This window comes from Gigantopelta aegis, chromosome 3 (assembly GCF_016097555.1).
Source record: "Gigantopelta aegis isolate Gae_Host chromosome 3, Gae_host_genome, whole genome shotgun sequence".
Classification (NCBI taxonomy): domain Eukaryota; kingdom Metazoa; phylum Mollusca; class Gastropoda; order Neomphalida; family Peltospiridae; genus Gigantopelta; species Gigantopelta aegis.
The window spans coordinates 92,812,780-92,840,178 of record NC_054701.1 but is presented as its reverse complement, the minus strand read 5'-3'; the positions used below and the strand labels follow the sequence as shown (position 1 = coordinate 92,840,178).

Genomic DNA, 27,399 nt, shown 5'->3' with positions numbered 1-27,399 from the left:
TAGTATTCATATCCTACTTGCATTCACATATATATATATATACTCAGTACTCTGATACATGAATCCATTTTATACTGGTGCTCATTAATATTGTGCTATCTGTACAATTTATAGTCGCATATTATTCTATCTTAAGTTATTATAATGATGCCCATTATCCCAGCTATGTTCACAACTTATACTGATATCAAATGTCCAATCTTCACAATTTATACTGATACATATAGATTCCTAGCTATCTACACAATTTAAACTGACACCATTGTCCTATCTTAATTATTTATGCTAATACCCAATTTCGTATATATCACAACATCTATATTGTATAACAGAACCATGTCTATTACAAATTAAATGCTAATGAGTCAGATCTGTAAAAAAATATTGATACATATATCAGAAGAAAAAAACAACACATACACCATTTTGTACATAACTTGTTTTATTAAGGAGTAAAATACATTTCACTCTGCTATATTCATGTGCATTGTGGACTATATGTATATGTATGTTGCATACTTGAGAGTTTTTATCTGTCCATGAACAGAATTCCATTCCTGAATTCATCTCAGATTTTTGTCAATGTGTGGATAAATGGTAAATAGTATACATTATACGATATATATATATATATATATATACTGATGGAAAGAAATAAGGGATCGTTTTTCTACTATCAGTAAATAGGGTCATGATTGCGCGTTTTGCATTAACTCCCATACAATTTCAACGCTATTGATTGAGCCTAAACTCACTCCCTGTAATGTAATGCACGTGCAGAATATGTTTCCAAGATTTTTCCACAATGTTCTTTCGGGTATATAAGTTATTGTTGTATGGAGATTACAGGTTAGAAAGGGTTTTGAAATGGTACGACAATACATGACTTTAGCTCAAAAATGGACTGCTGTGGGTATGGTTAGGTCAGGAAAATCACTTAGACAGGTTGCAACTGCTCTTGGGAAGTCAATTAGCATGATATCAAGGTTATGGAACCTGTACCGACAAACTGGCAATGTCCTGGTCGAGGAAGACCTAAAGTCACCACCCTTCGACAGGACCGTCAGATTCGCCTGATTGCTTTACGGGACAGATTTAAGCCATCGTCTAAAATAAATGTTGAATTCAGGGCTATATGTCGGCTAAGAATCAGCGACCGAACAGTACGTAATCGACTGAAAGAAGCCAGGTTAAAAAGTCGACGACCAGTTATTGGAATCAAGATGACAGCCCAACACAAACGATTGAGGTTATAGTGGGTGCGTCAATATGGGGTACAACAACTACGTCATTGGCGTTGTACAATGTTTAGTGATGAGTCTCACTTCAATCTTGACTATGCTGATGGAAGTTTGCGTGTTTGGCGCCGTCTTAATGAGCGATACACTGCATGCACCATTAAAGAACATGACAGATACGGGGGTGGTTCTGTAATGGTGTGGGGCGGGATAATCTACGACAACAGGACAGATCTGATACGTCTTGATGGAAGAGTCACTGGTATTCGATACAGGGATGACATTTTGCAGCCGGTAGTGATACCGTTTTCACGCAGGGTTGGACGCAACTTTGAGTTCCAGCATGATAATGCATGCCCTCACATAGCCCGTGTTTCAGTGGACTACTTAAGAAATGCCAATATCCAAACTTTACCCTGGCCAGCAAAAAGTCCAGACCTGAATCCAATAGAACATTTGTGGGATGTTTTGGGTCGCTGTGTTCGTGAACGCCCCATTGCGCCCCAAAACGTGGATCAACTGTTCTTGGCTCTCCGAGACGAGTGGCACAACATTCCAAGAGCTACCATCCGTACTCTCATTCAAAGTATGCCCCGACGTTGTGCTGAAGTTGTGCGGATGTATGGGGGACACAACCGTTATTAATATTCAATAAAACAACTTAAAGTTCAGGTTTTCTTGTGTCATTTCTAACTGTATAGTGAATTCAAATTATATAACATAAACATCCGATCCCTTATTTCTTTCCATCAGTATATATATACATGCACGCGCACACACACACACACACACACACACAGCCCTCTACGTTAACTTTTCCATCTAGGACCCAGATGTCGCCTACTTCTATTTTTATATAGATAGTATGAAATGTTTTAGTCACCAAATGAAAAAAAAAGGTTGCATATGTAACCAAATCGTTCACAATATAGAGAGGGCTGTATATTAGATATTCCAGGTGGAACTCACGTGGTTTCAAATGTGGAGAAACAAGGTGTGGCAGATTAGGACCATATAACAATGATGTTAGCAATATTCAATTTATGGGTGTTTGTAAACACTTGCATCTTTCTGTGCATACAGAAATGTTGATGATGATGTTGAAGGATGGGCAACACTGCAACAACATACAAGACCGGACTGCTATGGTAGGTTTTAACAATACCGTCCATCAAGAATCTCATATGGACACCTATTTGGATATTCACTGCATCAACTCTAAATGAAAAAACCTTCAAACAGGAACTCAAAACTCTTCACAGAATTTAGGTTGAGTGTCTGCATGTCCAGCAGAATTACTTATTAGCCAGCTGGAATGGCTGAATCATGCATTGGAATGACAGGTTCACAAAATGTGCCTGATGGTTTGTCCATCTCAACTGCTGATTTATCATTGGATTTTGCAGCCTGGTATACTGGAATGGCTAACCGGCTCATTGGAATGGTCAATTTGTCCACTGTAGGCTTTTGTCTTGTACATGGAAAATGGGACCATTTTTTAAAGTGTTGCTACTTGAACAAGTAAACTGATTACTTGTTTGAATGTCATAACATAAAGTCATTGGCATAGTCAACAGTTGTTTCATATAATTGTTTAAGATCATAAATTCAGAGATGAAAGTGGGTTACAAAACGAAATTTGGAAATTTTAATATTGGGGATCATGTACTAAGTTTAGCCCTAGTCTTAGGATTACACAATAGTCTAAAATAGAAATCCTCATTCAGAATGTATGCAAACTGTCAGCCAAAACAATACTGTAAGTTTTGCCAGAGAATATGGAACATATCGGACAAACAGCCAACAAATTGAAAACACTATACAGACGGAATTCCAAATATATCCTGAAGACTTTCATCTCTGGAAACAATGTGTTTTCTTCATATAAATGAAAGCTGCAATGTCGGTAATGAACAACCCACGAATGGATGGAAACACAACCATGTAAATGACTGTCTATGAATAGGCACTGTGATTTGCTGTGATAACGTGTAGATCACTCAGTAAAACATTATAGATTTGTAATCTCACTATTGTGGTAATAATTAGAATCGACACGAGTGCCGAGAAACGTACATCAAGTTACATGTAAACCTACAAGTGTGGTAATTCTCACAAAACCTACCTCTATACATGTACCTGTACACACATGTATACATGCATGAGATAATCCTCAAATCAACAGGACACCATGCGACATGCACATGTTTATACTAATACTCTGTAACATGTATTGAGTTAAAAAAAAAAACACAATTACTTTCATTAATTATCATATGAAACACTGTGGATCACAGGAGATATTGTAATGGTAGTCTGGACTATTAGGATGTCATTTATGCGTGGTTATAGCTTGGGTCAATGATAATTAAGCTATACAGACAGCCCTTGCAATTCATCTCAGCATTCACCAATGCCAATGAAAAAGCAAAAGTAAAATCAGGAAATGTAAAAAACAAAATTGCTGATACATTAAAGAAGTACATGTACTTTCAGTATATAGATGTTTAATACACAAATTCTGAATCAGACCATAACATTGCCAGTTATCCAGGGTAATAAAGATTTTAAAAAAAGAAGAAGCATATAACACAATTTTCTGAATTTATTAACTAAACACAAACATAAAAGTTATCTCTGATGTTGAAAAAAAAAAATATTCTGAGTGAGTTTATAGAATTGCAAGAGCTGTGTAGGTATTATACATGGTTATATGCGGTAGTAGCGGTGTTAGCGCTCGGAGGTGTTAGTAAGCCGCAGGAGAACAAGCACCCCATGCATACAGGCTGTCGTCTCACCAAGGTCGAAGCTTTGTGATAAAGCGCACAGTGTGGAAAAACTTCCGCAGTTTCTGAAGAGTCGATTTACTCGTCCTGAAATAGGCGTTCATTAGTTAATAATCACAAAATTACACACGCAATAAGGGTCCATGGGTCCTTCTAATACTTCACTTAGTTACATGTACATAGTCTGTGCGGTCCATGGGTCTTTAAATATTTCAGTAGTACAAATTTAATTTTGTACTTGGGGTCCATGTATCTTTAAATATTTCAGTAGTACAAATATTGTAATTGAGGTCCATGTGTCTTTAAATATTTCAGTAGTACAAATTTTGTAACTGGGGTCCATGGGTCTTTAAATATTTCAGTACAAATTTTGTACTTGGGGTCCATGGGTCTTTAAATATTTCAGTAGTAAAAAATTTTTACTTGGGGTCCATATATCTTTAAATATTTTAGTGGTACAAATTTGTAATTGGGGTCCATGGGTCTTTAAATATTTCAGTACAAATTTTGTACTTGGGGTCCATGTGTCTTAAAATATTTCAGTAGTACAAATTTTGTACTTAGGGTCCATGGGTCTTTAAATATTTCAGTAGTACAAATTTTCTACTTGGGGTCCATGGGTCTTTAAATTTTTCAGTTTTGTACTTGGGGTCCATGGGTCTTTAAAGTTTTCAGTGGTACAAATTTTGTACTTGGGGTCCATGTATCTTTAAATATTTCAGTAGTACAAATTTTGTACTTGGGGTCCATGGGTCTTTAAATATTTCAGTGGTACAAATTTTGTACTTGGGGTCCATGGGTCTTTAAATATTTCAGTAGAACAAATTTTGTACAATATTCTAATTCAATATGTCTTCATACTGATGTTCAAAAGTTAATAATTACATGTAAAACTTTTAATTTTTAATAGGGGTTCAGGGTTTCTTAAACAACAGTTTGTCAATTAAATACTACATGAATTTTATGGACCAAGAGTAATTAAAATATTTTCATAAGATACAGATAATCAAATTAAAATATAAGTACAAAATTGTGTGTCTTCACATATCAGGGCTAGCTCTGGCACTCACCAAATTTACCAATTGCAAATTTTAAAACGTGTTTGCGAGTTGTATTACGATATGTTCATCAGTTAATAATTATAACATTCTAACTTGTCACAGGGGTCCATGGATCCTTGAACAAAAATGTCTGACAGCTAAAAGTACATGAATTTTATAGTTAAAACATTCTAACTTGGCATGTCTAAAGTTCATACATTACATGGTGTTCATGAGATAATAATTATATGACTAGTGTGAGACCTTTTTTTTTAAACTACAGCTGCAAGAACTCAAAATTGTATTTTATGACTAAGTATGTAAACAGTGTTGATTACAAATACATGTGTTAAAACTTCTTGTACATCTCATTCAGCAGAGAACAACTTTTCTAGAAACCACACTACTATTTATAGAACCAGGTCATGGGGAATAGCCTGAGAAATATGTAAACAGTAACAGGGTTTGTTTTCTTCAAGATGTAAACATTATGATTTGAAGTTTGTTTTCTTCAAGATGTAAACATTATGATTTGAAGTTTGTTTTCTTCAAGATGTAAACATTATGATTTGAAGTTTGTTTTCTTCAAGATGTAAACAATTATGATTTGAAGTTTGTTTTCTTCAAGATGTAAACAATTATGATTTGAACTTTGTTTTCTTCAAGATGTAAACAATTATGATTTGAAGTTTGTTTTCTTCAAGATGTAAACATTATGATTTGAAATCAATAACTAAAGTCTTAACCCGAGTTGATAATTAGGAATAATTTTATTTGGTAATAATCTACATGTAACAAGCCATTTGAAAAAAAAGTAGAAGAAAAAAAGAGTTATTTTTGTCCATTATGCAGTAAAAATAAACCTATATATAAACTACATGTAGCTGTTTTGCATTAAGAAGTCATACAGACATATAGAGACTTAAAAACAAATGTGACATCATAGCTTATCTTAACTGTGTAACTGTCACACCAAATAGTTTACTGCGAGGGTCATTCGTTTAATATGACAGGCAAGGCACTGTACAGTTGGGGTTTTTTTAAATTACGTTTCTTGTAAATGATTTGAATCAATTTGTTTATTTAAAGATAATTAAATTGTGAGCTAACGTATGCATAGAGTTATTCATTGGTTTGCATAGTGAAATACAAGTGGGCAGGTTTATAGGACTAGTATGTGGAAAGGGTGTGAATGAATTGTAGTGGGGTGCAGGTGGTGAAATAAATATAAAAACACATATTAATATGTATCTTTTGCTGGTTTTTCTAAGAGATGCATGTCCATGGCATCAAGGATGCCAGCTTAAAACAACTTGTGATACCCAGCATACAGAAAAAACAAAACAAACACACGCACACATAATCTCCCCCAAAAAACCTCCACCCCCATTCATGTCTATAATCTCAAGTTTTTGTGATCTAAGTGATGCCCAAATGGACAGGTAGTGTGTGCCCGACACTGAAGCTCCTTGTGGATGTGATGTTACAGTGAACTCTGTCCAAACCAGCATAGCATATTCCAGATTTCCGTTCAGTCATGTCCAATAGCTAGGAAGAAACCTGTCTAATCTGTCCCTCAGACCCCCATGAATCTGGCTTAGACAGTCCACTGTATTGTGCAAGTGCAATAAAAACCATTCAGAGATTGCTGGGGTATCGGTGAATGTATGTTTGTTTATTCACTCAGTCATGTAATTGTTGATGCATTATTCATCATGTGCACCAGTGACTATGTACAGCATCAATTACAATGGAAAAATTACTTTGTTTTGTTTAATAACACAGTTAGAGCACACTGATTTATTAATCATCAACTAGTGGATATCAAACATTTGGTAATTCTGACATATAGTTATCAGAGGAAACCCGCTACATTTTTCCATTAGCAGCAAGGGGTCTTTCATATGCACTTTCCAAAAGACAGGAAAGCACACACCACAACATATAATCAGTTGTGGTGCACTGGTTGGAAGGAGAAAAACAGCTATTGGATGTCAAACATTTGGTAATTCTGACATATACATGTAGTCATAGAGAGGAAACCTGCTACATTTTTAAAATCATCAATGAAGACCAGTTCTAGAATACATAGAAATATCACTAACTTACATGGTAAATATATAATAACAAACAGTTAATAATAATTGTGAACTTTGTAAACAAACACCACAACCCTTTGTTATAACAAGAGGGCTAACATGAGACACAATGTTTCATAGAATCCACTATCAATGATTTCGGATTCTCCCCTTCTGAACCATAGTTCCACAATTGGGACATCAAAAACTGTGGTATGTACTGTCCTGTCTATGGAAAAATATATATATATAAACATAAAATATATACAAAGGTTTTGTGTTCTCTCATTTGAACAATTAAGTGTAGAATTAACCACATAAGACACCAGATGGCTGTGGTTAAAAATGTGCCGACAAGTCATTAAACATCCTTCTTAGTTTCATTAGGCCAATCTCCCCCAAATAACACTGCCCTGTTTTACTGCTTCATTTTTCTTTCTTTTTTTCCTTTGTTTTCTTCAATATTATTTCATTTACATGTGCTAGTAATATTTGTTTAAAAAGTGAAAACATAAAATGCTTACAGACGGAACACCGATCAATATGGTAAGTCAAGCTACATACAACAATTCCATCTATTCTTACCTGCTATGTAATTTATACCTGAAATGGCTGTGTTACCCGATATATTAGCTCAGCTATGAATGGCCAAGCACAACTGTTTTCCCTAGCTTGTTTTAGCATGGTGTAGCACCATGCCTCAATAGTCTAACACCATCTTGCCTTAATCAGCACACATGCTGCCCTGAGATTAAACAAGCCTTTTTCAGCAATTTATTAAAAAACTGCCTTTATAAAACACCCAAAAAGGTATTATTAATTAATAAAATATGCCTTTTATATCTTTTGTCATTCATTTATTAAAGTAAGCACATAAATTATATTAATGTTTATTTTAATTAATTTATTTTTTATTTTTAATGAAAAACAAGTGCCCTGAAAATGTTGAAAATGCCCCAAAAGTGTTTGTTTTACCATGCCTTGGCTAATTTCTAGGGAAATCACAATACATGTAACTGATATTAATTTAACATGGTGTAGCTCATGCCACATATAGGTATGAGCAACATGTAGGTAACAAAAAACAAAACAAACAAATCCCACATGAAAAAGCACACACAAAAAACACATTATTTTTCAAATCAAAATCGTTAGCAACATACAAGTATGTTTGTTTTTTCTCTGGTGGGTAGGGTGGGTTTTTTGTTAAGCATTTAATAAACTCCTTACTAAAGTTAGGGGAAATAATTTTTATGACTGATGACTAAAATGGTATGACTATAACCGTTACTACCTGTTGATTTCTATATAATTGCCAATTAATACTCAAGAACAAACAAACAAAATCTTCTTTGAAAACTTTGAAATAATAAACCAAGATATTAAGCATACATAATATTATACAGAGGGAAAAAGGTTAATTCCTGGCACAGATGTTTTGACTAACAAAATCCATAGTCTTTAACAGTACAATTCCCACCTAATCAAATCCTACAGACCCATATTAGTTTACTAGTACATGTACTATTTCTCAGTACTACACTTGTTGTAAAACTGTTTTAACAATTTTACATTGACTGTAGGATTGGAATATAGTATGCACAGTTGTATGAATTATGACCGTGTGTGTGTGTGTAATATTAGTGGTATTGACTGTGGGAACAAGCTATAATTATATTACATTAATGAATCCTTTTGAGATCACATTTATTTCTTACCTTTGGCTTTGTAACTGTTCATGTACCATTTTCAGCTACTAAATCACTAAATACGAGGACATTCATGCATGTGGTGTTTATTTCCCCACAGTAAACAGAGGGCTATATACATCTACTTATGAAGAACACTGCCATGCATACTCATACTATGTCAGCAAACTACATGCACACTCATTGGATATTAACGCTCAGCTTCCTCAAACTACCAAGCAACTACAATGTGAGGATTAAAGCTGCAGGACTATTAAAGATCAACATGAAGGGTTATACTCCAGCAAATAATGGATCACCCTTAAGTACTTCATCATAACGCCGACTTTATAGACATCTATCAGACTCTGATCACATAAACTTTATGGTGCAGCATCAACAGGGAACACCCACCCCCTCGGGAGAAGTCACAAAATTTCACCTCGGGAATACAACGCAACATTAGGCGATACGACACTTCGAACAACAATGTCTTCTGATGCATAAAATCACAGCAAGGTGGCTTTTTTGTACAGTGAAGGGAATAAAGGTATTGTTTTATACAACTGGATTTGTCACTTACTGCACAACTTAATCAGATGCACATATAGATACATAGCTGTATGATACTATATGTAACACACAAACACACATATACATGAAAAAGGAAGCAAAGAATTGGCATGTAATCTATAATGAATAACTCATATATAAGTGTATATATAAAACCCTCCATAACATTTTTTTTTTTCCGTCATAAAAACAAAAACGTTTCTTAAGAAATGACCATCAAATTGTATACATTAAATCTCATTTTTAACATTAAAGGGGTGAGACAAACTGCTGGAACAGCCAGGGTAGGCAGAATTGTTACTACTTGTATTTAAATTGTAATTAATATTGCAGTACACACAGGCTGTGCAATCGGTCGTTATCATCCTTGTATCAAAAACGGAGGTGTAACCTAGAGAACTTCATGAAAATTTGTAAAATAACTCTTTTATTTACAAAGATATTTTTTGTCAAAAATATAATGCTAGTTGGTATGGTTTTAAAACTTAATATGTTTTTAAATTAGTTTTAACACTATTCATTATGGAGTTACATGTCAAATCAGAGTTTTCCAGTTGACGAAAACAGACTATATATGTAGCTAATGCTAGTTTTCATGCCACACCATTGCTGTTATTTAGTTTAGGTTCCAGCAAGCTGTTCTGGACATCCAAGCAAGCTTTCTAGACAGACAGAGGTGTTACTCAAGATTAAAGAACCTCTCCTTGTGCCACATGGACTACTGCAGATTAGCACTCGGACAGGGTTTCTGCAACAGGGTAAAACAGGTATGGCGCCATACCCAAATGTTTTTGCATATCTTTTTTTTTTAAGTTAACCTCTTGACAAAGTTAATTACTCTTCATTACTGTACCCTAACACCAAACTTAACCCATTTTCTTGCTGGGTGAAGGCCCCCATACCCCTTGTTAACTGTGATTGTATTCAGTTGCATGGTGCCATACCCAAAAAACATTTTCTGGCAGAAACACTGACTCTTTCCTGGGCCATCACACACACAGTATGGATATACCATGTAGCATGATACACACAACATAAGTGACTCAAACACCACTAGTCTGCATAACCTTCACTGTGACTCAAACACCACTAGTCTGCATAACCTTCACTGTGACTCAAACACCACTAGTCTGCATACCCTTCACTGTGACTCAAACACCACTAGTCTGCATACCCTTCACTGGGTTCAAATAAATTAATAGGACAGAATTTTGTGAAAAAATATATGTGACAGAATGCAAAGATAGGAAAGCTGACAAAATAAAGTACATCTTCGTACAAAAAAGTGAGAAAATGAGTTAATCAAAGAAAAAAAAAGAGGAATATGAATATTTTTAATCTTTGCAAACAGGATCAGAACAAGAAAAACATTAACAGAATAAAAAAAAAAAAAACACAATTAAAATTTGTAAAATAATGTTGGTTCCACTTAGCATTTGATTGATTGCCGATACAAAAATGACCTGCTGAAAACTGTCACAATAAACTTTTGTTTGCTATATTCACATATTACCGGTTTTGCTCACCTGTCTGTGTCTATCTCAACAATAGGGTCACACTGGTGACAACAATGGGGATGAGGCGGAGACCCCATTCTACCGAGGCTCACCACTTCCCTCACATAACAACTCAAACTAGTGCATTAATGGAGTTTCTATTACCAGAACACATTCATCATTGGAGAAGTTCATCTGGACAGAATTTCCTAGCAGCGGATACAACATTAATAACATTTATTGATAATGATTCGCTTGACCAGATAATCTGTAACCATCGTGCATTTATGCCTCATTAAAATTATTTACAATGTTCCAAGTTATTATTATGGTAAAGAGGTTTGATGAAATTAAATGAAATTGAGGCAATTAAGATATTTGTGTGTGCTTACTGACATTTTCATTGGGAGAATACCACATGCACTGGCGTATTTATAAACAATGAGCCATACTGATATTTATCATGAGCACTTGCCACTTTATGTTTGTCACAATTCAGCAATGTCCATCTAAAAGCTGAAGTAAACTAGTATTTTACTTGATATAGCAATTCAATGAAAAGGTAACAGCCGGGTTTTAGATTGCACCAAAGTCGGGCAATAAATGTTGTGCCCAAAATAAGTACAAACAAGCTGACCTCAAAGCATCACCTCAAACCCACTGAAATGTTACCATTTAATTAGATTAAAATAACTAGAAATATATTTCTGAATATCTACAACTCTTTACCAGCTGTTAATAACATTGCTGAATTAACAAGACCTTAGTTCTTAGAACAGACCCTAAAAACCATGATTGTAAGATCTAAAGCACTGACAGCATTTAAAATGCAAATACCAAGGCAACCGAACTTCAGCTGAAGCAAACTACTTTTGCCTCGGCATTTATTTCTGCTGCTTAGGCAATTCTCTAAATTGCGAGGGCTGTGTCATCCACAATCATGGTTGAAGATCACTGTCCAATGTTCATCTTGCACAAGTTGCAGCAGTTTATACGTGTACCATGAAATGATATTCAAATACACGAGTACATGCTGGACTAGTGAACATGTTTGGTGACCGTTTAAGCTACTTGCAATGACTCTACACTTGTTTATTCCTGACAATGAATATTTCAGTTATTTATGTCTATCAAAGTTGTAAGATGCATTATTTATCAAGTCATACATTATTTTTAAAAGCATTACATGTGATTCTTGAAAATACTAAACAGATTTATCCAGGATTTTTTTACCAGGGTCCCATGACATGGGATTGAAAAAATTACTTGGAATATTTTTTCACTGTTAAATTCATTTATTAGAACAGACATAATATAATATATATACTGGGAATTATTAACATAGAAATTAAGAATTTTCAGTGTCACTTTCTTTTTGGTAGGGGCCCATATTCGGATCCACAGAATGCCTGGATAAATCCCCGTTAAACTAATAAACTACATGTAGTATTTTAAAAAAACACATCACCTTTTCCACGACACTGCACAAGTAGCAGAATTATGAGTGTTCCTCTAATCTGTATATGAATAAAGCCAACCCGTGAGTACGCTGTATGACAGCACTAGCCCCAGGCAACTCCAAGAAGTGTGGATCTCACACGGGAAATTCGCAAATACCATGAATATTTTACTTTGATTTTCTTGCTCTAAAAATGTCAGAATGCAGAAAAATGCATTAAACTAAATACAGAAATTCTTTGAGGCTTGACCATAGACCACTATAAATAAAATGTTCGTTTTAACTATTAATTTTGTAACTTTGCCCAGTTCTCTGCAATTAATGCTTGTCGATACCCATGGCCCTATTGATTATTTTTTTAATTTCACATTGCATGGTTCAAATTTCCCCATGGAAAGTGCAGTGATTGCCTTTCTTGCCTGATCTGCCACCATGACCTTCCCATACATTCTTTGTTGTATGTATGTAAGAAATAGTAAAATGATCATCAGTAATGCTGAAAGGCATCCATATCCAACAAACTGCATTAGCTGGAGCCCCAGGCTGAAATGATTTGTGTGAGAAAACTTGATACAAAGTAAGCTGCCTCTGTGCCATCTTTTGAAGGAGGGCAGGACATAGCCCAGCCCACTGGTAAAGTACTCGCTTGATGCGTGGTCCGTCTGGGATCGATCCCTGTCGGTGGACCCATTGGGCTATTTCTCCTTCCAGCCAGTGCATCACGATTGGTATATCAAAGACCGTGGTATGTGTTATCCTGTCTGTGGGATGGTGCATATAGAAGATCCCTTGCTGCTAATCGAAAATAGTAGTCCATGAACTGGCGACAGCAGGTTTCCTCTCTCAATATCTGTGTGGTCCTTAACCATATGTCCAACACCACATAACTGTAAATAAAATGTGTTGAGTGTGTCGTGAAATAAAACAATTCCTTCCTCTTTGAAGGAAACTTTTGTCTTGATGCCCCTCCAACTTGACTTGGTGCCCTAAAATTTGATCCTTGCCATTGCATAACTACGTGTATTCCACACAGTTTTCTTCACTAAAAAGAATTCAGTTGTAACAAAAGACTACACATTCCTATTTATCTTCACTGCAGAACATTGTAAACAAGAAATGTTCTTATTACTAAGACAACAAAACCTCTTTGTTCAGTGGTTAAAGTGTTTTTTGTGACTTCCTTACAAATGTCACCAGGTGTCTACGACAGACAACAAGACAACCCAGATGAACAAAATAAAATGACAGGTTGACAATAATGGAAATTCTTGGAGATCACAGTGTCAAAACGACCCCATCACAGACTCATCAGGTTTTCAGGTAGTTTTTATGTGTGTGTCTTTTTTTTAACCTATATGCTTTTTTGTACAGGTAAGATCTTTTTAAAGCCTTGATATTGGAAGTATTAGTTTAATAAGCAGGGGACCAGTCAAGTGCAGGCTAACTAATACTGGTTACATCCAAAGTACTAATGTTCAGCTTTAGGAGTTTAATGATTTACCCACCACTACACTAGCTTGCATACCCATATCAGATATCATTTGAATGGTAATAGTTCCTTATCAATGTTTGAGTGTGTATACAGAGTGAGGTCAGTTAGTCAGTATGTTTGGTGATGTTTGCCACTCACCTACTAAAGTCAACATTTGAGTGTGTATACAGAGTGAGGTCAGTTAGTATGTTTGGTGATGTTTGCCACTCACCTACTAAAGTCAACGTTTGAGTGTGTATACAGTGAGGTCAGTTAGTCAGTATGTTTGGTGATGTTTGCCACTCACCTACTAAAGTTAACGTTTGAGTGTGTATACAGAGTGAGGTCAGTTAGTCAGTATGTTTGGTGATGTTTGCCACTCACCTACTAAAGTTAACGTTTGTTTTGTTTATCAACACCACTAGAGCTCATTATTTTATTAATCCGCTATTCAATGTCAAACATTTGGTAACTTTGACATATAGTCTAAGAGAGGAAACCTGCTACATTTTTCAATTAGTAGCAAGAAATCTTTTGTATGCACCATCCCAGACAGGATAGCACATACCACAGCCTTTTAATATACCAGTCATAGTGCACTGGCTGGATTGAGAAATAGCCCAATAGCCCACTGATGGGGATCAACCATAGACAGACTGTGCATTAAATGAGCACTTCACCACTGGGCTATATTCCGTCCCTAGTCACCTATTATGACTGTAAATATATACTAATCATAGAACACTGGTTGAAGAGGAAAGCCAAGGGATCGTCGACAGGGATCGATCCTACAATCCATCACACATGAGACAAGCACACCAACACTGAACTACATGTACATGCCAACCCTCAATACTGTAAACCAAGAATTCTCCTTTAATTCAGGAAATTAACACAAAATTAAATTATTACGAATCAGATACCCCAACCAAATCACCACTAGATATAGTCTAATGCTAGTCTAAGACTGTCAGTTGTCATGACAAAGTTGACCAACTCAACGGTTGCGTTGTAATTTTCCCAACTCCAGACTTTCAATGGGTGAGATCAGATTAACAACTTATCGGTCATTGTAGTCGTATACGACGAGAATCGAGTTGTAAAAGTGCTTGTACTGGCAACTGGACAGTCAAGTCGTGAGAGCAAGAAATTGGCAAACTTTGTGGTGGCAGTTGGTAGTGTGAGCCTAGGATAACTCTTTACTTGTGCCAACAGATGTGTTAAACATGATACTGATCAGCTGATTGAGACTCAGTTACATCACAGTACTTCAGTGTATTATTTTCTCAACAATTTGGCCTGGTTAGCTGAGAAGTGTGTCTTTGTTTAGAGTTAAAGAGTTCTTTTAATTAATTGGCCATCCCCTTTATTTTGAGCTTGGTCTGTTTGAACTCGAAGAACAAAGAGTATCTTATACATAGCTGGTAAATGGCAGGATTTGTTAGTTTAAACAATATTTATTGCCATCAAAATGCGGTTTGGGATTGGCCAACAGGCAAGAGCAGGCAGGATTTGTTATTGTGTCAGTGGTAATTTCATGTAAGAACACGACTGACAGAGTGACATGTTTTTAACACAGTTTAACATATTTGTCATTAGTGCATGGGAAAGCACTATACCTGGGAATATTTTGTTTTCAATTTTTTTTATTAGCAACAGCTGATAATTGACTGGAAACGGATTAGCAACTACAATTTGACATTTTAGAATTAGTTTAAACAATATTTATTGCCGTCAAAATGCGGTTTGGGATTGGCCAACATTTTAGAATTGTGTAACAATCTCTGAAACTTGTGTAATGAATCTTGACAAAACGTTCCCTTTATATACCAACATCAGTACGAGTTTAGTTCATTTCATGATTAAGTGGTGTTTTTGTTTTTCTCACTGGAATTTTACATTTATTAATGTGACATGATATTCATGACAGGATATAATCAAGAGCAATACCTAGGCATGTTTTTCCCCCAATAATATCCTGTTTGTGTTAATTTCCTGACTTACAGTATTAATTACCAGAACGAACGACATTTACTGAATGTGCCATCAATCAGACAAACGCCCAGTTTCTCAATGACAGTTCAACAACGATACATGATTCAAGTAAAAACAGAACACATGGATTTTCTCTCAGTTGATGCAAGAACAAACTGACCCAGGACCCCCCTCCCAATTCCAAGAAAACCAGCAACAAAACCCCCACATTGAGTCATAAAAGGTGTGCACAACATTATTTCATTTTATCCTTGAATCAACCAAAAAATCTAAATCAGTCTTCGCCAGGAGAGGTACCTGTAAGAAATCATTCCTGCTCCACCCCCCCCCCCCCAACACTTAAATGGAAACTTTTAGAATGGCAAATTGATCACCGTACAATAAAAATGTTTATATATATTTTATTTGAAATGTGTATGTGATAGGTCGCCTAGCATCATTTCGAGAGAGTGATCTGCAGCTCACCTTCATTCTGCTCATCACAGAGCAGGGCTATGTGTAGAGAGTGATCTGCAGCTCACCTTCATTCTGCTCATCACAGAGCAGGGCTACGTGTAGAGAGGTGATCTGCAGCTCACCTTCATTCTGCTCATCACAGAGCATCTACGTGTAGAGGGTGATCTGCAGCTCACCTTCATTCTGCTCATCACAGAGCAGGGCTACGTGTAGAGGGTGATCTGCAGCTCACCTTCATTCTGCTCATCACAGAGCAGGGCTACGTGTAGAGGGTGATCTGCAGCTCACCTTCATTCTGCTCATCACAGAGCAGGGCTAAGTGTAGCTCTGGCACTCGCAAATGTCAATAATTACTAATTTTAAAAACAATTGGTGAATTTTAGTTCAATTTGGCAAATAAATATCATGTAATAATTGTTATTTTATTAGAAAATAACTGGATGATTGTAATTTATGAAGTTTAAATAGATGATTTGGTGAAATTCTCATCTCATCCGGAGCTATAGTAGCCCTGCAAAGACTATATAGTCAGTTTTTGCTTCAATCGAGAATCATGGCTGTACTGTTACAAAAGAAATTGGGCCTAACAGAGTAAAAGAGAAGTCACACAACCCTGATGACCTGAAAATCAATCAAGCGGACAGACATCAACCAATAAATCACGTGTTTACGTGATATAACATATACTAACTGGTGTGAAAACTAAGGCCATTAGTAAGCTGACACTGGAGGGAAACAGGTGAATTTGAAGCAGTCGCATGACTCACATGTGTTTCATCACTGTGGTCTAACCAGTAAATAAGAGAGTGTACAATAGGCAGTGGTCTGCCATACAAGTTGTAACCTTGACTATAGCTGTGACTGGCACAATAGCACAATGGTTTCCATCCTTGTATAAACAGTGCTTTCTTTGCATTTCATTACAGTGTACAGGATAATGTAATGAACTGCAAACAATAAATGAATACACCCTTCATTGTCATTTATATCAAGTGACAAAGAGATTTAAATACACATGCAATCAAGTCTTAGCTGTCAGTATACAAACCTGCGAAAGAGACCACCTCTTTTAACCAGCCAACTGTCTTAGTATTAAAAAAAAAAAATCTTTTTTGTTTAATGACATCACTAGAGCACACTGGCTATTAATCATCAGCTATATTTTTTACTCATTGCCTTAGTGGAAACCCACTACATTTTCCCATTGGCAGCATGGTATCTTTCATGTGAACTTTCAAGTAAAACCAATCAGAGAAATATGTCCACTGAGGTGATTCGATACCAAATGAGCTAAATTCTGTCCCTGGTCCACCTACCCCATACTGCACAGTCAGTCAGTCATTGCACTATTTCTCATTCCAGCACGTGCACCACAACTAGTATATCAAAGGCTGTGGTATGTGCTATCCTGTCTGTGGGATGGTGCATATAAATGATTCCCATGCTACTAATGGGAAAATGTAGCAGGTTTCCTCTCTATAAGACTATATGTCAAAATTACCACGTTTGATATCCAATAGCCTATGATTAACAATCAATGTGCTCTAACAGTGTTGTTAAACAAAACAAACTTTAACCACATGGCCACGTTACTATTTTTTGAAATCATATCTAGTACAAACTGCTACCTGAGTTAGACTACCTTGTCTTTCCTCAAAATCAACAATGTAGTATTAATTAACCTATATCAAGTAGTCTATCTTAAAGGGAGGATCAACTCAAATATGAGCCTGATGTGTTGGAAAGATGTATACCCAGACAACCAACACATACTGACACTTTAACAAATGAAAAACGCATAATTTTAGAGTTAATAAAAAAACATGCTTATTCCTGCAAACTAGGGGCAGCCATTTTGTTTCGTTTTTGTGACGTCCGATGGTATAGCTTGGGGTGAAGTGACGTCAGCTCCATCCAATGCCTCTATGCACAATGTAAACAAACGCTCTAATTTTCGACAAGGCGCTTCGCTTTCATCAACCTGACTTGTAAAAAACACAAATGACGTAATAGTATAATAAACTATTAACTAAATATATTTCAAGTTGCATCAATAGAATGAACTAGAGTTATAGTATTTTTCTCTTTTAAAAATAGAAGAAAAAAAAAGAGCATATTATTAGGCCTATTGGTAGGGTATGTTGGGGCAAAAACGACCACTCACGATACCCAAATGATAATTTTTTTTCTTTGGGACTACGTAATTGGTCAGTTTTTTTTATTTTAGATGGGAAAGTCTACTTAATCAAGGGTTTTACAGAATTACTTACAGTAATAAAGCAGGATGGCTGATAATGTCCATTACGATTTGAGGGATGTCAGCGTGGTTATCACACAATACCCTGTGATCTTAATAAAAGAGGCATGTCTTTTTAGTGTGTGTAGACACAGTGTCTGGGGACCGTCTAAATATACACCTGCCAACCAGGAACCACAGGTACAGGCCACGGAAAGAAAAGACCAATTAACCAAGAAACACGCTGATTATTATTTCAGTACGTGGGTTAATTTATGTACAAAACATAATATAGTTATTTCAACACTTTGTATTGAAAAATAATATATAGGCCTACTTGGTGTTGGCTTACTGGGATGGATATTATTACAGAACATTGCCATGCATCCACAAAACTCAGGTATGTTTTGTTTCTTTAGTTCGAAGACTAATTACTGATGTGACACATTATGTATTACGTAACCACCAGCACGCCAGTGGGCGTATTCACTGGGATGGTACAAAATGGCTGCGCCCGTTATATATAATAGCTGTCACATTTAAACTTTTTATTAATTAACTATACGATTATACTTGTTGATATTAAGCAATAATGTGCATTATATATCGTTGACTATGCATACCAGGCCAAATGCCTTAATTGTCCCATCTAATCGAAAAGAGTAGCCCATGAAATGGCGACAGCGGGTTTCCTCTCTTAATATCTGTGTGGTCCTTAACCATATGTTTGACACCATATAACCGTAAATAAAATGTGTTGAGTGTGTCATTAAATAAAACATTTCTTTCTTTCTAATTGTCCCCTCCTTTAAAAGACCAATTCTTTATATTCCTCAGACAGCATGCAGCTTACCAGGTTTGACTGTTTTTCGCTTAATTTGGGACTGTTAATGTTACTTAAAGCATACACTGTAGTACCTGTATGTACACATGTACAGATTATGTCATCATGCACCAAAAACAAGTTTAAGTTGGAGTTGGCAGACATATATTGAATCTTTAATTTGTCCCATTCAAGAATTAATATATTTAATTATGAGCCATTCAAGAATTAATATATTTAATTAATGAGCTTTTAATTATTTAGTCACACTATTCATTAAGTTGTCAAGTTGTTAATAATATTTATTGTCTGGCTTAACACCTATGTACATGTATCTACTAAAAGAAAAAATGAAAAAACAAGAAGGAAAAAAAAAACCCACCCCAGAGATAAACTAAACCAAGAGCATATTTACATCTGTGAGGATTTTCTTCAGAGAAAGCAAACAATAGTTTTTTAACCTGTGCTGAATGCAGTCAATATCTCTGGGCAAGCAGTGACATGGTGCTTTATTTTGCCTGCATGACGAAAGCAATGAAAAAATATTTATCTCAACCAGTGAGGAAATCAATCTGCTTCTAAGGTACCAAACTACAAGTCAACGGATAACATGATACAACCATGTTTCTACCAGTGTCACAGTCTCTGATGTACCAGTAGAGGCACTAGTCGGGATGGAGGAAAACTCAATCACAGAATGAGTCAGTCCACCATAGAGGTTTGATCTTCTGACCCCAGCACCTCAGGCAAGGTTCTCCCTGTCTGTCAAGGCATAAACAGGACATCATTTGCACATGTACATGTACAAAATGAATGTTTAACACTTCTCAAGTTTCACCCATACAGAGCTTGATACATGTGTATGTTTGTGTGTGCCTATATATCAGTGGTGTATTTCTTTTTAACTGCCTGGTACCCTACTAGCAGTTTCACAGAGCTACCATTTATTGTTAAACATAACGTGTAATGATAGTAATTCACACGTACATATATGTATATATATTACATGTACTTTGAGAAAGTTTTTTTTAGTTTTAGTTTGTTAGTGATGTTCCAATGATCGATTATAATAAACATAACGTGTAATGATAGTAATTCACACGTACATATATGTATATATATTACATGTACTTTGAGAAAGTTTTTTTTAGTTTTAGTTTGTTAGTGATGTTCCAATGATCGATTATAATAAACATAACGTGTAATGATAGTAATTCACACGTACATATATGTATATATATTACATGTACTTTGAGAAAGTTTTTTTTTTTTTTAGTTTGTTAGTGATGTTCCAATGATCGATTATAATAAACATAACGTGTAATGATAGTAATTCACACGTACATATATGTATATATATTACATGTACTTTGAGAAAGTTTTTATTAGTTTTTAGTTTGTTAGTGATGTTCCAATGATCGATTATAATAAACATAACGTGTAATGATAGTAATTCACACGTACATATATGTATATATATTACATGTACTTTGAGAAAGTTTTTATTAGTTTTAGTTTGTTAGTGATGTTCCAATGATCGATTATAATAAACATAACGTGTAATGATAGTAATTCACACGTACATATATGTATATATATTACATGTACTTTGAGAAAGTTTTTTATTAGTTTTAGTTTGTTAGTGATGTTCCAATGATCGATTATAATAAACATAACGTGTAATGATAGTAATTCACACGTACATATATGTATATATATTACATGTACTTTGAGAAAGTTTTTTTTTGTTTTAGTTTGTTAGTGATGTTCCAATGATCGATTATAATAAACATAACGTGTAATGATAGTAATTCACACGTACATATATGTATATATATTACATGTACTTTGAGAAAGTTTTTATTAGTTTTAGTTTGTTAGTGATGTTCCAATGATCGATTATAATAAACATAACGTGTAATGATAGTAATTCACACGTACATATATGTATATATATTACATGTACTTTGAGAAAGTTTTTTTTAGTTTTAGTTTGTTAGTGATGTTCCAATGATCGATTATAATAATTAAAACAGTTGCAGGGCTTCTAGAATTAAAAAATAAATTCACTAGCTATGCGATCAGTGATTAAATAGTTTTACTAGCCATGATTATAAATTCACTAGCTATGCGATCAGTGATTAAATTGTTTTACTAGCCATGATTATAAATTCACTAGCTATGCGATCAGTGATTAAATTGTTTTACTAGCCATGATTATAAATTCACTAGCTATGCGATCAGTGATTAAATTGTTTTACTAGCCATGATTATAAATTCACTAGCTATGCGATCAGTGATTAAATAGTTTTACTAGCCATGATTATAAATTCACTAGCTATGCGATCAGTGATTAAATAGTTTTACTAGCCATGATTATAAATTCACTAGCTATGCGATCAGTGATTAAATAGTTTTACTAGCCATGATTATAAATTCACTAGCCCTACTTTAATAAATACAATCAGATGCAGGTATGTCACCCTTTTATTTGGGTAGGTGGATGGGGGAGGAAAGTCACATTTACAAAACAGACATAAATGCAGCATTTTACACCTTTGTTTTTACTAGCCGTTGGACATGATGATAGTAGTTATTGACTAGCCTAACATTGAATATCGCTAGCCATGGGAGTGGGGCTACCGTAATCTAGAAGCCCTGCAGTTGGGTCTAAAGGTGTGATGATCGAGTATAAAATGTAAACTGTAATTGTTCCTCCAAATCATTAAATTGTTATATACATGTATATGTGTTGGGGATGGTACAGGTAGGTTTTCATGCGTTCTTAAAGAAAAATATATTAAATAATTATTAAAGGTAAAATGAGCTATTTTAGGGTCTATTCCAGAGAATATGACCACAGATGCATGGTCCTTGTAATTCAAATCTTTCGTATTTTCATATAATTCTAACCAACTGTTTAATCAGAAGTTAACTGGTTGGTGCAGACCGATTTTATCCAGTGTTGAAATTTCAACTGATTCCCAACACTAGTTTATGTGTGTATACATCATGTGTAATGATGGTAATACAGCCAACGGCCTCAAGCAATGTGACGTGATTGCTCAGGTGAAGAAAGAAACCCGGCTGGCACAGTAATCTGTGAGAACCTGCATTCCTCGCATTGAGTGTGCATCGTTTATATTCCACTTCTCCAGCCATGCTGGTGTGTTTACTGTGGAAATTCTTTATAACAAGAGCCATGGTCAATATTATTATCATATGAAATATCTGACACCACTTTACTTGCCTGCCTGCAAACAGCCAACAACCGGCTGTAAGTTCACATTAACTGTTTGTCCTTACTGGCTGCTATTCAGTTACCCATAGAATAACATTTTCACATTTGATAAATAGAATAGTAAATGGCAAACTGCACAAACATGTAAAATGTTGTAATGGTTTAGATCAATTCTCTGATAAGAAAATTTTATATAAGTATTACTGCTTTCTTATCTGTTCTGTATAGTATACATGTACAGGTTACATACAGGTAATATATATATATATATATATATATATATATATATATATATATACATGTATATACTCAACAAAATTAACCCTTTATAACAGGATGTATTGTTTTTAGAAATGTTCAAGAATTTGACCTATCATATATTTTTGATGATATCTCCTCTTAATTGTTGATATATTGAAATGAAATCATACACACACATTGTGTAATAGACTGGCTACTTTATTACCATAGTTTACAGTACTGTTCCAGATATATAATGTATTGAGCTATATCAATCAACATATATTGTTTAATATGATTAGAAAATTTACACAAACATTTTTTAAAATTATATACCGGTATATTTCCGATTTAAAAATATTCCATTAAAAAACAGAATCAGCTCAATTCGTTTCGGGAATTTCAATAAGATTTGATCCATGATGTAATGAAGGGAACTCCTATCGATAGCCAGTGCCATTGTGATTATAGTACATTGCTTCTTTTGATTCTATTATAGTTAAACAGTGTGTTGTTGGTGGCGGTAGCAATACAAAAACCAATGGATTTAGTCTTGACGCATTTCCTAGTAAGAAAGCTGTGAGTGAATACAATTAAAACAATGCGGAAAGACTGAACAGGAAGAAATGTCCAAGACCATTGAGACAGCAGTGGACTCTAGTTTTGATTCGTTCGAACTGGTTTGTCGGCTTACACAAGGCATGGTAATACCATATGTTATGGTTTTTAAAAAAGATGCTGTACCAATATCCCACACACACACACACTTCAAATATCGTTCCTACAGGGCTGTACAAATGTAGATAATATGTAGAGGCTGAGGTTAGGAGCCAGTTCCTTTTATCTTTAGGATTTTGTAATTATGATTTCAAACCAACTGTTCCAGGTAGTTTGCTCCACATACTGACATAAAACACATTTTTGTTATTATGTATTGAAATAAAACAAAAATAATTACAATATATCAAGTGTTATTTTCTCATTCATGGAGGAAGATGGAAGTCCTGGTGAAAATATATTACAAGTAAAACAAAACAAAATAATATGTAACACTTATTCAAAGTGGTAACTATTGTGAATTTTGCTTTAAATTGCTAGATGTCAAAAGTGATTAATTATATTATTTTATGGTAACAGCTGAAAATTAGACAACCAATTATTTCAACCTCTGCTAAAGGTAGCTGGCTTTCTGCCAGAAAATAATTTGAGGGGACAAAATAAAAACTAAATATATTCAAGGCATATATTGGGTGGTTATGGGTTTGAAATGTTTTTTTATTGGACATTTTATTTCATGCACTTTTACAAATTTTAAACAGCAATTCTCTTACTATAATCTACCTAAAAATTAAAACAAAATATATCTATTAATTTCCAAGATTTTGGGGTACATACATGTAATTTTACCCTCTGGCAGAAACTCAAGGTAGGTATACAATTATTTGGTGTAGAGTATTTTTAATATGACATACAAAAAGCATTGAAAAGTGCAATTTTATTATGTTTTGATAGTGGACATTAGCTTTAAAACTAATTAACCATCATTCCTTCTGGCCACAGTACATATGTTAGCATTTTAATTTTAATGACAATATACTGAACTAACGTATCAATTCACTTTTTGAAGCTGCTTTGTTATGAGGTTAGCAAATCAGCTAGATCAAGAGACGTTAGTATGGAGTCGTTAAGGGATGTCAGTAAAAATTAATTTGGTAATTACAAGTAAATAAATGTGAACTATAAATATTCATATGTGAACAAAAAGCAATACCTTTGTTTAATGTATATCTTACTTGTCTTTCATTTCACATTGTAAATGTTCCAAATTGCCATGTTTATGTATTAGTTATACTTTTGGTTTACAACTGTCACACTGAAAACATTTGGCCCATAACTGTATTTAGTCAAATATGAGGCAAAATCGAGACTGAAAATGATTTATGCTCATTAAATCTTTTTTGCAATGTATTTTTGGCATCAGTCAGTCTTGTTTATAATAGCAATATGTATGCAAGTTTGAGATTCTGTGTGTGCTATGAAAGAAACAATCTTAAAATTAGTGGCGAAAATTTCAAAAGTTATGTCCCTTGGTATAAAAATCCTGATCAATCATAATTACTTTAATAAATCAATTCTTTTACTTACAGTGGTTTAGGTCTCACTATATAGAATACTTCCGGGTAGAGAGTTCATTCTGGCTGTATTTTGCCTATGTTATTTTGTAATATTGTGCATCGACCTTTTGGGACATGGGTGTACAGTGTAAAAGACAGCCAGAGTGAATCGGTTATTGAACCACCTGTTCCGACCGGTACTACAGCCATATGCGGTCATATTGCAAGAAACTGAGACGGAAATGTTCTAAATTTTGGAGTGAAAATAAATGCTTATATATAATGTATGTTTGCAATGGTTTATGTTGTTAGTGCCAACAAGAACCTGTTCTATTGGCAATCTTCGTTTTAAGCTGGGTAATTTAACATGGGTTTCAATGGCAGATATCATCTGTGTAGTGAGACCTTAAATTTATGTTGGCGACATAAATCGGTTCTTTAAAATATTGCACATAACAACATATACATATCGTGTTTATGGCTGATAAAGGGTTACAAATTGATAACCTATATTTGGGAAAATAATTTCACCACTTTTGATTTGCAACTAAGGTGCTAAGAGTCACGTAAACTAATTTATTCATTATCCTAGTTTACGAACACTACCGATTTTTGACGATTAATTCAGTCGTTAATGTTCATAAAACCGGAATCGACATGTAGCTGTTCGGGGTCGCGTTTTTGTCAAAAATTATAAAACGCGTTTAGAGTTGCGGCCCTTATCTTGGTGGTTGCTAATTCTGTTCAACATAATTGAATTTTCTCTTTGTTTTTAGTTATAAAATGGCCATGACTGGTTGCATTTTACTTTTTGAATAAAACAAAAAAATAATATTCATTAGAAAATACGCTGTGTAATTCGACAACCACTAAAGATCCTCCTAAATTACATTTTGTAACGCATCCTACGATTCCACCTCTCCTTGAGAGCTTTACATAAAAGTTGTCGAATGGCCCCGTTTTTTAATCGTAAATAATAAAGAAGTAACATCGCTGGTTGGTAAAAGTTGATTTTTCACCGGATCGACTTTATTAAATGTCACTATTTGTAACACGCAATCTAATAGTCGCTGAACAGAACTATTAATCGTGTACAAACACGCACGTGCTTGTTCGCCACATGATTTGACATAATGGATACGCACATCACTTCAAAACGAGGAAGTTTCACATTTTAATTAGTGTGTTAACTTAACTTAGAACTACTGTAATAACTACGTTTAACTTACAAAGACGTTACGTAACTCTTTTTTTTTAAAAAGATATAATAATAAAAATATTTGAAATTTTAAAGAAAAAAGTACGAAACACATGCACATATTTTTGCAAAATAAGATCGTCTGTTTGAACTCGTACAGAAAATAGCGCATTGGATACTAAATGATGTGTGTTAACGAAAATAGTTGAATTAAAATAAAAAGTTGTATTTTTCTACAAAAAATCTAGGACAATGTAGGCCTATTACTAAAAACTACGATACAACAGATCGACGACTGTATCGAAAAATACACCTAATTTACATATCTAGGTCAGACTTCTTTGTCACGTGATTCTTAATTTGATCTGTCCATCAGAAAGCCCGAAGCCATAGAAACTAAACTTTTTCCGATGTTATTTTAATTTAGTGTTCGTCATTAAAATAATTTATCTTTTGGGTGTCAAATAATATTTTGAACGCCTTTATAAAAAAAAAAAAACTTTTATCAGCGATATCAATGCACTGAATTTATTTGAAGAAGATAAAAATAAAGTGAACAGAAAAATGTTATCCCACGTCAGTGGATTATTTTTCAAAATCTTCTCTTTTTTTTTTTTTTTTAAATCTCTTTAATTTTTTTAATTAAAAATATAATAATAAAACTTTGTATAAGTGCTTTGTTTTTCCCCAATATATTTTTTCGGAGGAGAATGAACACTATAAAATGGTGGGGAAACGGTATCAAGGGTAATGCAGTTCACTTTTATTTAATGCAACCAAATCATTCCTTTTTTCTTCTTTTTTTTAAAAAAGAAATTCATCACTGAATATAGGCCTGTAAATCGAATGGAAGATTACACTGCTTTGCCGTACCACAGGTTTTGTGAATTTATTTATGAAGTAGGCCCAGGCCTACTACAACAATAGTAAGTTAAATTACAGGTAATAATACTTCCCTAAATAAAATTTTAAAAGAAAGGGGAAAAACCCCAAACCACCACCAAAAAAACAACAACAACAAAGAGAAAAAAAAACCCAAAAGAATAACAAAATAAAACACTGATATTCGTTGATAGGATAGACTGACGCTATTGACATATTTCGTGAATAAAGGAAATGGTAGGCCTACTTGTCGTGCTGTCAAATGGTGCATTTTGTTATATATACTACTCAAAAGAATTTAAGGGTCAAAAATTTATAACCAAATAAGTTTCAGAGTGTATTAGATTGATGATGTAAACTACACCAAAATTTTAAATTATTGTTC

At 34.5% G+C, this 27,399-nt stretch overlaps 1 protein-coding gene across 2 annotated transcripts in view; it reads right to left on the bottom strand.

Moving 5' to 3' along the window:
* Window positions 1-27,399, bottom strand: part of LOC121369354 — a 78,689-nt gene that overhangs the window by 29,245 nt on the left and 22,045 nt on the right. Inside the window, exon 3 of one of the 2 annotated variants that reach the window (XM_041494380.1) lies at window positions 4,037-4,111. The exons of the other annotated variant lie outside the window; for it this stretch is intronic. Within the exon in view, the coding sequence (XP_041350314.1) occupies window positions 4,037-4,111 (75 nt within the window). The remainder of the gene's footprint in view (window positions 1-4,036; window positions 4,112-27,399) is intronic. 2 annotated transcript variants of the gene reach the window in all.